A 15765-nucleotide genomic window follows, 5' to 3' on the forward strand; every position below is an offset into this window, starting at 1 on the left:
TTCGTGGTCAATAAAGGTCTACGTCAGGAATGCTGTAGGAGAGAGAAGCTTTACATTTACGAGGGTTGTCTTTTAATTTTGCATATAGCCATAAAGACAAAAAATATATAGACTAAACGTAATTTATTGCTTTTTAAAATATGTCCCACCAAGCTCGATACACTTTTGCATATGTAAAAACCAATGTGTAAAACAGTTATTCCAGTCTTCAGTTGACACCTGCAAAATCGCTATTTTAAAGGCATCGATGGCTTCTTCTGGCGACTGGAATTGCTGCCCACGCATTGAATACTTGATCTTTGGATATAACCATGGATAACTGATAACTGGTTTACCTTTGGTAATTTACTTGCTTCAAAAGCGATTAACTATTATTGGTACGATACGTAAAAATTAGAGGGAGCTACCACAAGAATTTATAACGTCTAAAACAGAGACATACAATCTTCACTATTCGGATTCCTCCAAGGAAAATGTACCTTGGTAACGTACGTTCAAAAAAAAAAAGGACGTATTAGCCGTTTCAACCATGCACCATGATAGCAGTATTGATCCTGAAACAAGAACAAATCCGAAATAATAAAGGATTACAATAAAACAACTTGACTTACAATAAAAGACTTGACCAGTTGTGTGCACAATTTAATGTTTCCCGAAACTCTCGGCATTGGCCACTCACCGTGTTCTTTGATTTATTAAATATATCAGTAATGGCTAATAATGTCTCTGCGTCACTCCCAAGAATCACCTTTCTTCAGGACATTTCGTTTGAATTAATAAAACCACTGATGTTAAGGCGACTAGAGAAATAAAAGAAACCCTTCGAGAAATAAAAAAAATAAATTTATTTTAAAAATAAATAAGGAAACTCCTACAGAAGTTCCGACTTGATCGTTCTTATGCCTTGAAGGCATAAGAACGCAAGAAAATGGTGCAGCAGCTATGATCAGTGGACTTACCCAGGTCATTTAAAGCAAATATGTCTACATACATTGTGCTGAAATAAAACGAAACATGTAGTCTGAACCAGATTAAGATATTATATTTAGGATATTATAGGACGTAGTTTGGTTTGCAGTAGCTTTGATTATTGCTTAATCTGTGATTTTTATAGTATCATCATCATCAGTGGCAGTACAGCTCGTTATGAGCCAAAGCCTTCTTCAGAACAATCTTCCATTCGCCCCTGTCTTTGGCAACTCTTCTCCATGCTTTACGATGGATTTTAGATCATCCTCTATGTTATCTTGATTCCCCAGCACCGAGCCCATGTAGACGAAGGTGTCCACACCTTCCAGTTTCAGATCATTCAATTAATAGTCTAGGTATCTGGTTGCCTGATCTAGTACAATACATATACTTGGTTTTCTGTGCGTTTATTTTTAATCCCATTCTCAGTGCAGACGCCCTTAGTGATCGAAATGCTTCAATCAGAGATTCTGTGGACCTAGCAATAATGTCTATGTCATCTGCATATCCGACCACTTGTACAGATTTATTAAAGATGGTGCCATTCGTATTAATATGGCACTTTCGAATTACTTTTTCTAGTGCAAGGTTAAATAAGAGACACGACAGTCCATCTCCCTGTCTCAGTCCATTTTTACAATGGAAGGGTCTTGAAAAGTCGTTTTGGATTCTGACTACACTCTCTACGCCTGTGAGCGTAAGTTCCGTTAGTTGAACAAGATGAAGCGGCATTTGAAATTCCACCATAGCCTGTAGAAATTTTTGTCTGTTGACTAAGTCATATGCGGCTTTGAAATCCACGAATATGTGGTGGGTGTCGACTCCGAACTCAAGCGTTTTCTCAAGAATCTGCCTGACTGTGAAGATTTGATCCGTTGTTGATATATTGGGTCGGAAACCGCACTGGTAGTTCCCAACTATTTGTTTAGCATAGCCTATTTCCAGTCCGCGGGCGTTTCCTTCCGTTCCGATTTTTATAGTATTACTTTTCTTATTTTCATTGTTTTTCGATTTTTTTTTAATTAACGTGCAATTTACTTATAAAATAAAGCCAATTATATGTATATAGGTTGCAGTGGTATTAATAAAACTTTATGAAAACAACACTATTTTCAAATATTGCTTTTCCAGAGCTCCAGTACGTAAGTACGTATGGATTACTACTGGAAGGTTAAAGTCCATTGACACAATGACAACAAGGAGCTACAATATCAATCAACAAGAACAATGAACTCAAATTTGGATTCGAAATATAAAAAAAAGATTTATGACTATCATTTTCCGTTTCTTTTTTGACATGAAATTAGATAGATTAAGTTTAAAATTTATTCAACGATATAGCTTCGAGATTTGATAAAAATTTTAAAAACAATAGAACAAATGTGACGTACTTTCACATGATTATGAGTACAAATGAAATTATTACGAACCTAGCCAAAAATAAATGTATTAGTCACTAAGTAATCTTAATGCAAATATATTCTATCTAATATGGATGATTAAAGTAAACAAAAATAGTAGATGCGTCTTAATGTTTTTTTTTTAATTAAGCAGAAAAACATTTTAAATATCAAAATAAGAAATGATTTTTTGTTTAAGATAAAGAAAAGCAAGACATATAATAAGACAATAAGATAACTAAAATCTAAAGTATTACAATGTTAGTATGTAATAATAAAATGGACAAAATACTCCAGTCAAGAAAAAAAAACTGAACAAAAATTTATGCAACTATGTATTTAAAGGTTTTTAAAATGTATATGGGATAGCTGATGACAATTCCGTGAAGACATATAGCTGATTTTGCTATGTTTTTGTTTTAAACAATATTAAAAAGTAAAAAAGTCATTTTTTTGCCTATAAAACGTTTTTTATACAGTTTAGAGAAAAATGGTTCAAATAAAAGTTGTAGATCATAAAAAGTTCTTTCATTTTGAGTTTGCAAATGAAAAGACATAATCAATTGAAAGAGGTAATTGCAAAAGAGCCTTATTTTTGCTAAATGCAGAAAATGTTGAATTTTTGCAGGAAATGTTGATAACTTGGTTTTTGCATAATGTCATAAAATATAACTACTCAAAATTGTTGTGGCAGTTAATGAGTTATTAAAATATGCTAAATTTCAAACAGATCGACCAAATAGTTTATGTTATTTAGTTTATTTATCATGGAGAACAATTATTTAATTATTTAAAGAACTACTGTACTTGCCCAAATAGTCACTTCAGAGGTATTTTGTAAATCGCAATCGATTCTTTGGGGCTTCATTTTTTAAATATTTAAAAAAATTTCAAACATTTTATTAAATTTCATTTGATTTAAAAAACAGTTTAAAAAAGGTCTGAATAGCCCCCCGGTGCGGTCGTAACTAAGACTTTTTTTAAAGTTAAGTTTACGTTAAAACAATGCATTTTTATTAAGACAGTTTTACTGTTAAGATCGCGATTATATTAATAATTGAAGAGGATTTTATAGAAAGATGACCTAATGCAAGTGTTCTGAATCCGAAAAAGTTTGAACGGATCGGTAGTGTTGAAGATGCTTGGCATCTCGCACGCTTCGTAGGATTATAAAAGATATTATTTTGCACTCTTTTCTACACAGATGACACGGCATTATATGCAACAGGAAAAGATGACAGAAGAATAGTCCAAAACATAGAAAATCACCTTGGAAGAATCACAGAATTCACGGAAAAATGGAAAATCAAGATCAGCCCCCAAAAGACGCAATTCATTATGTTTACACAAGAGAAAAATCCACCGTAGTAGAAATCACAATGAGAGGAAACAGGATCCAATTAAAAGATTCAGTCAAGTACCTTGAAGTCCATTTCGACAGGAAACTCAGCTTTACGAAGAAAATGCAACAAATCAAGGTAAAAGCAAATATTGCAAAGAAACTTACTTGTATATGGGAAATGAGTCAATACTCACAATCTTAAATAGTTTTTATTTAATAAAGTTGGTAAATTTTGGGCTACCGGTTTCAAGGCTTACAAGATTTGCCCCATCATCAGGCCCTAGTACGTTAGTCGTATTTGTATTTTCATCATTTGAAAACTAATACTTCTTTATATCTTTAGGTCCAGTCCACTAATAAAGGTCAAGAAGATCCAGTTATACCAGGCCTACGTTAGATCGGTAATATTGTACGCGATCGGTAATATTGTACGAAGCTAGAAGCTACAGAAACGTCATGCTACAGGATCATCGATGGATCAACATGGAAAGAAACAATAACAAATGCAACCATTAGATAAAGGCTCCAGTATACACCACTGAGGGAGGTGGCTGAGAATAGGACAAGATACTTCTTCCACCAAGCCACAAGAAGACTCCTAAAGACTAGGGACATCCTCGCCAAGAATCGGATCCAGAGGACATACAGATCAAAACACAGAGTGACCGACCATATGATGAGTCTAGCCGGGTGGTTGCCGAAGACAGCCAATCAGGAAAGTAGTTACGATGCCGAAAACAAGTACCTACAGAAAAAGAAGCTAAGGAGTCCATGACATAAAAACTCAAGGTCCGAGAGAATGCAGTCCAACCAGTAGGCGGTGCAGAAGCGGTACGTCAAGAAAGAAAGCTATGATATCTTAGGTTGAAATATCTTAATGAGTGAAATGTAAATTATATTAAGGCAATAAACGTTTTTATTTTTATTTTATTATCTTCATACATCCATATTTGCAGCAGGAGATGACACCGCAAGACTTCCAGCCGCGCATCGCTTTCTGCGAGTGGTACCTAATCATGAGAGCCATCGACTCTTTTTTCGGGAGACAAATCTTGTGGAGTGACGAAGCACAATTGAATGATAAGAACCGATGCTCATCCTCACGAAATCATGGAAAATTAAGTGAATTTTCATAGAGTTATGGTTTGGAAAGGAATTAATTATTGAGAGATTGTTGGCTTCTTTTTTACGACTGGTTTGTTAATTCAGAAAGATATTTGGAGCTTTTACATGACATACTCAAAGGATTATCATTATTCTGCAGCAGGACGGCGCCAGTGCCCACTTTGGTCTGAAAGTTCGCGCTTTTCTAAACCAGCATTTTTCTAGATGGATCGGTAGATGTGGAAACGAACCGGGACATACCAAAGTTCTTAATCTAGGACATACGTAAGTTCAAGTTCGACAAAGTTCTCTCAACAACAAAACACACTGAAGAAGACTTTGAAAGAAAAACTTATAACGAAGTTTGCCTGCGTAGATCTGACAGCAGCTTTCGACACAGTAAGATATTGCACGACAAACTCTAATTCTAAATATCTTGGAGTGACTCCGGATTTGTCCAGACCATATGGTAAAATGGTGAAAATAGATCAGGACGATGTAAACTGTAACTGCGGAGAAATACAAAATATGCAAAAACTCTCCCACCAGTGTACCCTAGAAGATTTGAGAATGAAAATAGAATCGAAAGTCTGGTACTGAGATGAAATTCTATAAATATCTGGGTCGCTTTTTGGGGAAGTTTTTCTGAACGCAAATTATCAAGACTTTATTTGTCTTGGCGAGCTTCGTGTTCGCCTTATCAAAAAATTGTCCTAGTGTAAACCTTGAAGTTGGTAGAACTGGGATTCTTTTTCAGCGACCAATGAATCACATACTTTTAAGAAGTGTGCGCAAAATTCGAGAAATCGGTTTCAATCTGAGACCTTGAGTCGTCTGATGGTCATCTGTGTGGAACCTATGGTCAAGCACATATTGGAGAAGTAAAGGAATTAGTATTTAAATAGGAATAACTTTTTTAAAATTATGTTGTTGCATCTTGAATATTTATCAACCCTATTATTGGCTATCAACCACAATTAAAAAAGACTTCATTTTGGCGTATCGACCTCCACATAAGAACATAATACGATCACCAAAAGAACATTTTTCAAAATTTTGCAGTGTCGTTAATTCCCAATAAAACCGTTAATAAACTAACTTCATCCGGTATAAACACAACAATTATTTTTAAAAAGGAAGCAATATTTGTTAAACAACGTAAACATTGAAAAAATGATTTTTTCGTTTCGTCTTTGATTACGATAAATTATTTGTACTCTGTAAAAAATCTCGATAGACTTTATCTTTGAGATTATTTTCGTGTCGGAATATTTTAAGCTTGAAATATTATTATATGTTTGCAATTTCTGATAACGTTGATGATCTCAACGACAGGATTTTCACAAGTATGCCAAGTAATTTTAGGAAATGTTTTAGTATATAGGTATGTACCGAAAAGATAATGAAAAATTATTGTAATATTTAATTCTACATAAGTTTCTGAGAGGCGGTTTACCAGAAATAAACTTTTCTTACACTAGTCTTCTTCGTTAATTAAGACTTTCGTAATATTATCAATCTAAGTCATTTGAGGTGTACTTCTTGATCATTTGGGAGTAAATTGTATCTGTTGTTCAATCTCTCTGTTCCATTTTTCACCTTTATACCTTTCGTTATAAAAAGGCTATCTTATTTTTAGTTTTAGAGTCTATAATAGTTCTAGCAATTAAGTTCACCTTTCACGCAGGATTGGATTTATAGGAGCAAGTGGAAGTCGCAGGGTACTTAATCTGGCGAATATAGCGGGTGCTCCATGACTAGTTTTTGCCCAAATAGTCCTTGCCATAGTGCGCGTTGTGAGCCGGCAGGTTATAGTGATGGAGGGTCCAAAAGTTCTTTTTCCACATTTCGGGCCTATTTTTACGAATTTTTTGTCGGAGTCTTTGTAAAACCTTATAAAAGTCGATACCAGTTTATTTATGTAAATACTCTACTTTTCTGATTTCTAAAACATTCTATGTCGCCAATTTATACGTATATTAAAAATATACTGTTCTTACCTGAATATATTTCAAAAAAACTAGCAGACACCACGAGATTCAAATTTCTATATTTTGAGGAATTCACCAATCGGAAAACGTCTGAGGCAGCCATCGCGTAGATGCCGCTTTGACAGTTTTGATTTTTGCCCTGGCTGAAATCACCACCCATGGTATGCGTCTTGCCGGATCCTGTTTGACCGTAGGCAAAGCAAGTTGCAAAACCTCCCTCGAATATTGTTTTTATCAATGGTTGTGCTGTGTACCTAAGGACAAAGGGAAACTTAATATAATAAACAATATAGACTTAAACTTCAGACACGAGTTGAAATCGGGTCAAGATTGTAAATTTTCCTAATAAAATAAAAAAAACGGCTGTGTGTGTGAAAGATATGGCAAGGACCCAAGTCCATCAGCCACAGAGTGTTTTATTTATTTTTGAAGACATTTTTTGTTATTTTTAATGTCAAGTTATACTAATTTTGATTTACAATTTACTACATTAAATGGTCTGCTAGGTCTCCAGATTTGAATCCCATGGACTTTTCTATTTGGGATTATTTAAAATGTAGGGTATATGTAAACCGACCTATCAATTTGGTAGATCCCCAACAGAGAATTCGTACTGAAATGCAATAAATTACACAAGTGATGTTATTAAACATAACCCAATAATTCATTGGACGTCTCGGATACTGTCAATTAAACCAAGGAGCTCAACTCGAGCATTTGTTGTAATTATGTTATTTGTTTGTCTTTAATATGAAATGAATTCTTTTATAATTTTCTTTGTAAAATAAATTTTGAATTAAACTTTAAGAAATACGAGCACTGGTTTCCTTTACACTCCGTATACTGAAGTTTGAATGTTATAAGTGTGGTACAGTTGTACTCAGAAAAATATGGGCTTTTAATGTTTTAGATAAAAATATGCCCTTTCTATTTAAAAAAATTATCGATGACGTCACATCTGCTAAGGTAGTGGAGGTAAAAGTGATTTTTTTCCAAAAAGGTTCAAAAATAAAAATCGACCTTTCAGAGCTTTAACTCTGAAAATATTTAAGTCATGAGATAATAAACCATTTCCACACTATATGAATGCACTGTATAACGGAAATCGTTGTCATGTACCCCCAAATAAAAAAAAGTGGTTAATTCATCAGTTTTATGATCTGTAAATGCAACGTAAAAAATAAAACGTTTAAAATAAAGGCGGATTTAGCAACAAGTAGTCTCGAAAACAAGACAATGAAAGAATCCATTTATGCGTTGTTATATAAATCGGCAACACTATTGCGTGTAGGAGGTTAAGGTGTGCCTTGCACAAACACTTTATACAATTCTCCATTTCGGTCTGAATTTAAATGTAACTAAAATATTCAAACGAAAAAGTAGAATCTAGATAAAAATAGCTTTTATTACAGTGTTGGTTGTCTAGCTACAATTTGGTTCTTTATCTAAATTTCATTTAATCTAAGTTTGATTTTAGAATTATTCAAGATTCACAAGAAAAAAGTTAATTTTTTGTAGTCGGATGTATACCTACCATATATCACAATTTTTTTTATTTAAAAATCCTTTATAAAACATATTATACTGGGTGTTTCAAAAAGGTATGTCATAAATTAAATCACGCATTCCGGGGACAAAAATAAATTGATTGAATCCAACTTACCTTAGTACAAAAGTGTACACAAAAAAAGTTACAGTCCTTTGAAGTTACAAAATAAAAATTGTTTTTTTGCATTATCTCCTAAACTGCTTGACATTTTGTAATAAAAATGAACACGTTACTTTCTTGTACTGAAAGCATTTTTCATAAAAAAGAAACAACAAAATCTAAGCGCACAGAAAAATTTTAAGGGGGGTGTGCAGCCCCAAATCCACCCAAACTTTTAAGTACGTTCAAATCAAATGAATTTTGTGACATCATTAGTTTAACACATTATTTTTAAAATTTTTTTGCCTCATCACTTTTTTCAAAAAACAGTTTTTATTGAGTTACGGCCCTTTTCATTAACTTTTAAAAAATTACGTGCTACTAAATAAATGGCTTAAATGAATTAACAAGTACAAAAAATGTCTATAACCTCTATAAATATGATATTACAATAAATGTTCAAAATGACCCCCATTTTCTCAACCCTCAATTGTTGTTCGTCCTCTATTGTTACAGAATAAACTTTCTCTTTCATAAACCCCCAAAAGCAAAAGTCCATGGGGTTAAGACCTGGACTTCTGGGTGGCCAAGAAATAGGTGCGTCACGACCCCTTCCAATCCACCGTTCAGGATACTGCCTGCAAAGGTATTCCCGGACTTCATTACTGTAATGCGGTGGAGCGCCATCTTGTAAAAACCACATATTTTGCCTTATTGCATATTCACTTCTTCCAAATACTCTTGTTAAATCGTTTGCCAAGAACTGCCAATAATTATGATTATTTAAATTGTTGGGAAGAAATACTGGGACTATTAGATTGTTATCCACAATTCCTGCCCAAACATTAAAGTAATTTGGTTCTAGGAAAGTCCTTTCCATTTCTACTGAAGGTAGCCTCGTCGATAAACAAAATATTTCTGATAAAATTAACATTTCTAGTGTTTTACATTAACAACCAATCGCCAAATCCAATACTTTTAGGATAATCTTCAACCAATAACTCTTGAACCGTTCTGGTGATGGGGTTTAAGCAGCTGATCCTTCAAACGCCTCCAAACCCTTACGTGAGAAACATTTAGTTGAGCAGCTATTACCCTTGTACTTATTCCAGGGACTTCTTCAATGATTTCTAAAATGTCTTCATCAGTTGCATCCATTATTGAACGACCACTATTGCCAGCAACTTGCGGTTGAAATGTACCCGTTTCCCGTAAACGACGATCAATGGTCAGAAATAATCGTCTATCGGGTGTATTTCGATTGGGGTATTTTACTGCATAACGCCTTGCGGCTGCTGTACTATTTCCTTGACATTTACCTACGATATTCCCGATAGTTTATTGAAATCATAATTTAATTTTATCCAACTTACCCAAAGTTAAATGCATATTTGCCATATCTTGAAATGTGTAGGCCATTGTAATATCAAAATTTTTAATATTAATCTTATTCACACAATAAAGGATAGCTTCAAATTATTGACTATTTATTGATGGAACTGTTTGTAATTATTTTATCCATAGAAACTAGTTGTAATTTTATGGCCAACTAGGAAAAAACTAATTTTTCGAAAAAGTGATGAGGCAAAAAAGTTTTAAAAATAATGTGTTAAACTAATGATGCCACCAAATTACCAAATTACTGCACACCCCCCTTAAAATTTTTCTGTGCGGTTAGATTTTGTTGTTTCTTGTGTATGAAAAATGCTTTCAGAACAATAAAGTAACGTGTCCATTTTTATTACAAAATGTCAAGTACTTTACGAGATAATGCAAAAAAAAACAATTTTTATTTTGTAACTTCAAAGTGCTCTAAATTTTTTTGTGTACACTTTTGTACTAAGGTAAGTTGGATTCAATCAATTTATTTTTGTCCCCGGAATGATTTAATTTATGACATACGTTTTTGAAACACCCTGTAGAACGTCAACAACGGTTAACGTCCAGCTATTTCGGTAAAATACGTAAATTAAATATAAAAGCAATATTGAATCCAACGTTTTGGGGAAATGGATCTCCCGAATATGGAATCGCGATCGAAACCCAAGCAAAAAAAATGTTTCAAAATCAAATCAAAATCAATTTTAAATATTAATATTGAACTATCAAGACTTTTCATACATGATGAATATCCTTGAATTTCACTTTTTCAAACTTTCACCACTTTTTTTATTAATTATGCGATAAACATTCAAATTTTTCATTAATAAATAAAAAATAACGGAATTTTCTATTATGCAGAAAAAAGCTTGATATACTTAGATACAGTTTCTTTTATTTGACTTCAAAGAAAAAGAACAATTCATAATAAATAACCCGTGTTTATCACAGAAGTTAACAACCTCTCAAAGTTCACACAGACTTTTCACACAGTTATAATAATTTTGTATTCATATTTTCTATATTAAGCATTCAGTTTTATTAATCATGTGGATTCCATTCTGCTTTAATAATTACACGTTTTCTGCAAATTATGCCACAAGAAATTGAATTCAAAAATTATTGATAATTTTAAATTTGAAAATTGTAAATATAATTGTATATCGACTAAGATTTCAGTTATTAATAGAATTTAGCGAAGAACCCAAATTTTATACTAATAATGAGTCACCGTAATTATTTTAAAATAGTTATTTGCGGTTTTTCAAACTGTATTTTTATAGTTTGAAGTTATTCACATTAAACACGATCTGTGACAATAGTATTCGATAGAAGGGGACTTACAACTGACATTGGACGTTAGCTTTAGAAATCGGTTCTAAAGTATGTTTCAACTGTAGTGGCGGAAATTTCTAGGAACAGTAAAGCCTCGCCAAACAAAGCAGTGGCGTTCCAAAAAATACTTACAAAGGTTGTTTTAACTTTACAACCTTTATTATTTATATTATTACTCACTTAAACGTCACAAAGTTAAATAGAAGAATATACGAAATGATTGTAATAAAGCAAAAAAATAATACAAGAACAGCTTGGAAAACTTATATTCACATAGGTTACATAGGTACATCTTAATGTTAAATTATATTATTCACTTTCATAATCAGATGCACTGTCGTCGTCACTAGAATCATTTAATTCAGTCCTTAATTCTTCAGTAATTACATCTATGCGACGTTCACTTTCCAAATACTTATCTTGTTCACACACTTTCTTCCAGTTATCTACAGTTACTCTAGCAAATTCCTGTTCTACCAACACTTTTACGTCTTCTAACTTAAAATAAACGTTTTGTTTTGAAACTTTATTTTTTATTTGGGCCCAAACCATTTATATAGGGTTCAAGTCTGGATGATATGGCGGAAATTTTAAAGAAACATGTCCACATTCTTGCAGCACTTTGCCAAAATTATAATGAATATGATCTTGTTTGTGTTGTTTGATGATTTCATACAATTGCGGTTTTAATATTGACGTTACAAATGGTAAATTTTTTTTCTGTCACTGTCACACACACCGGTGAGTGCTTTATTGATTTGTACATTATGACATGACGCATTTTTAGAAACGACAACAGATCCGACAGGCAAATTGGGGATTAACTGTTCTTTCATCCATTTTTCACAATTTTCTGAATACATATCATCATGATAATCTCCTGTCTTAGCTCCTGATTTAAAAATCAAAAGAGCATTCTGTATGAAACCCATCTCCCCATTACCATGTACAACAAATGTTTTTGAACAATCCTTTGCCACTGTCATCTGTCCAGCTATTTGGTGTAGTGTGTCCTGCATGTACATAGGTTTCATCAACATATACAATTGACTTACCTTCGCTTCTGTAATATTTAATTTTGTCCAAATATTTAATGCGTAGAGCACGAATATCATTCCGTTCAATTAATAAATGTCGATTATCTTTCGTTTTCTTCCATTTAAATCCCAAATCTTTCACAATTCTGTAGAGAGAACTCACACTTCCAATCCACTCGTACACCTCTTCAAGCCTTTTCTGCAAAAGCTTCAATGATACACAACGTTCAGTCTCATGAAAACGATTAATGGTATTTCTAATGAACTGTTTGTCATACTCCCTCAAGTCTGTCGCGGTTGCTTTCCTTTTAGCAAGTGTTGTAGTTGGAAATTTTAGTGTATTATTTGACTCTGCGTTTGTTAACATACTCCCTTGTTGAATGTTCCTTTCTACTGTACGTAAAGATACTCCAGTAGCTTCACTCACGCGTTGTTAAATACTGGTTCGATTATCTTCAGGAAATAGTATTTGCATATATTTAAATATATTGTAAATGATTCCTTTGGATTCTGGTGTAAATATGATCTGTTTACTCGTACTACACTTAACCATCTCTATTCTACAAAATAGTTCTAATACGCGTGGTAGCAGCTTTCTTGTTGAGACTCGACAACATAATGAGACTAAATTACGAACTCATTTGAAATCCAGTGACTAGAAATTCTAGGAAATAATTCTTATAAGTTCTTTGTATGTCCTTAAAGAGTCGTTAAGGAGTCATTAATAATGACTTTATAATTACGGTTTTAAGGTTACTAATATAAATTAGAAATTAACTTTTACCAAACTTTATGGAGTATCAATTATTAAAGATCGTATTATAACAAACAAAAAGTTTGGTATCTATAAAACAATCTGTGTACAATCAAACTCCATCTATTATTTAAGTGAGTAATCATTTTGTAATCAGTGGGATTTCAAATAATTTAATTTGTTTAATATTGCAACGCCACTGCGTGGGTCTGATCATAGATATTCTATTGTCTGCGCGATTAACTATTTCGTGGAAGGCCTCGCCACTCGATTTGAAATAAGCTGTACCACGTTGCTAATCTTGATCAAGCTGTCGTGCCCTATTCAATCTATTTTTGAACATCTTATTTGGCTTTTCTACTACAATTTATTTGGCATATCAACTCCAATTACGTATATAAAACACTTTCAGAGTGAACAATATTTTAAGTTTATTTGTTTTATTATTTTTAATACGAGCTCGCCAAAAATTCCACACATCCTTTCCTTACCCAGCAAGCTTTTTAAAATTTAATATCCAAATACCCAACAACCCATCAAATCTTGACTGTTGCTTCCAAATGAGATGTGATGAAGGACATGTTGCAGCATATAGCTGCGAAAACATCACGTCCACAGTACGAATTCCAACAAATTTTTGTATATATGCAATAGAGAGAAAAGTTAATTCTACAAAAAAAGTACAAATACAAAAGATTTTTGTTAAAAACTATCTTAGCTACATTTTTTACAGCGCGCAGCGTAAATTCTTGGTAAATCGATTTTTTCCGTTCCCCACCCCCCACCTGCAGGGGGCTTTTCAGGGGAAGCCCAGGGATAGGAGTTCATTTTTGAAATTGTACATCTGAGTAGTCCTTTACATCGTTAAGAAAGGGATGGAAAACAAAGTTATGTAAAATGTAAATGTGAATGTAAAAATGTTGAATACAACAACGATTAAAAATTATCAGCTGAAATCCTATCTGACGTAAACGGGCCAAGTGACAAAAATTACTTTGATCATAATACGAATTTAAATTTCTTCTTATTTCGTATGCGAAATATGCTCGAATGAATCTGTATTTTTAAACGTCCTTCGAAATGTTATACGTATACAAGAATTTTAAGAATTCTCGTATACGTATACGAGAAGAATCATTGCAAATTCGAACAACAAAAACTTAAATAAAAGAAAAGAAGTGTTAAGTTTAACGAAAGTACCAGCTGAATATAGCCGCAAATGTCAACCATAAAATAAAATATTTCGGTTTGGCAGTGTTGGGATGTTTTCATAATGCATATGTTGTATGCTTCAAATATAAAGAGAGAAAGCTTTTAAAAAGTACATTTTGATTATACTATTTTATGAATTCTGCAATTTTTAATTTATATAAAACAATAATGAGTAAATATTTGTCTCTTTCGAGATTAGTTGCGAACATCTGTTGCAATCTGGCAACTGCTGATTTGACGATTGCCAAATCTATCCCCTAATATATCAAAGGGCAATTGCCAAAATAAAAATTTATAATAATTAACTGCAGTTAATCTCCAAAGGAACAAATATTTACTAATTCTTGTTTTATATAAATTAAAAATTGCAGAATTCATAACATAATATAATCAAAATGTACTTTTCTGAAGCTTTCTCTCTTTATATTTGAAGTATACATCATACATTATAAAAACATGCCCTGCCAAACCAAAATTTTTTGGTCGATATTTGACATTTGTGGCTATAATCAGCTTGTACTTTCGTTAAATTCAAACAAAAGAAGAATAATTTACAGTTTTACTTAACCTAGTTTATGGTGACTTTGTCATCGAAAACAATTCTTTGTTTCTTGTAAATTAGCTGAAATGAGTAAAAAAAGGGCATGAAATATGGTGGTTCAGTGTCGACCGAACAAAAAAGAGCCAATAAAGTCTATCAACTTCATTGTGAGGGGCTTTGTTAATTTTTACAATTTTTGAAATTGTTCATCCTCCAGAGCAGCGTTTCCCAAACTTATTTTTCCGTGGCCCGGTTATTTTTGTACTTATCCTTCGTGACCCACTAATTTTTTGCATACCCTGGTGTGTGTGTACGATAAAATATATTTAAATATTTATTATAGGTTTATATATTTTAATAAAGAATCATTAGCTCAAACAAAAATGTAATAAAACAAAATAAAAAATACTTTATTAATGAGAAGAATGCAGTTGTTTCTGGTTAACTAAAAACTTCATGTTTGAAGGAAAAGATGTTAATTTTATCGTCAGGTCCGGTTCGACTTCCAAACGGTCCCTATATTTATTTTTGAGGAAAACCGATGTTGAAGATCCTGTCGTAACAAAAGGAATTAGAAACCTTATCGTTTTGTCTGCTAAAACTGGGTACTCCTGGCGCCAAGACAGCCAAAAATCTATCAGTGGTATTTTGTTAAATATCTCTTTGAGTGCTCTATCACACGATAGTTTAATTACTCACTCAATATCTAAATCCGGAAGTCCTGTCTCGGATTCTACGTCCACTGTGAATAGATTCATTAGGACCACATATGCTGCAACTGCCAACAGTTGGATGGAAACAACCGTTTTTGAAAATTATTTCATATATATTATTATTATATTAATAACAAAGTTAACTACATTTCAAGACAAATGGATAATCTGACAACAATGTAAATACTACTATAAGATCGGACGTATTACAAAACCTCACTCTGTATATGGATATAATATCCTATTTTCTATTGATATAAGTCATATATTGACTTTTATTAATGTTAATAACTTCCAAACATTTTACCAAGGCAAGATTGAAACGTTTTGTTTAGCTAC

At 32.7% G+C, this 15765-nt stretch overlaps 1 protein-coding gene across 2 annotated transcripts in view; it reads right to left on the minus strand.

Annotated features, from left to right (window-relative positions):
- Klp10A (kinesin-like protein 10A) overlaps positions 1-15765 on the minus strand; it is a 43941-nt gene that overhangs the window by 12396 nt on the left and 15780 nt on the right. For both annotated transcript variants that reach the window (XR_011951654.1, XM_072541127.1), the window contains exon 3: positions 6816-7060. Coding sequence is in view for 1 of the 2 variants with exons in the window: in XM_072541127.1 (XP_072397228.1) it covers positions 6816-7060 (245 nt within the window). In the remaining variant the exon portion in view is untranslated. The remainder of the gene's footprint in view (positions 1-6815; positions 7061-15765) is intronic.

The sequence above is a fragment of the Diabrotica undecimpunctata genome, chromosome 8 (genome assembly GCF_040954645.1).
Source record: "Diabrotica undecimpunctata isolate CICGRU chromosome 8, icDiaUnde3, whole genome shotgun sequence".
NCBI classification, from domain to species: domain Eukaryota; kingdom Metazoa; phylum Arthropoda; class Insecta; order Coleoptera; family Chrysomelidae; genus Diabrotica; species Diabrotica undecimpunctata.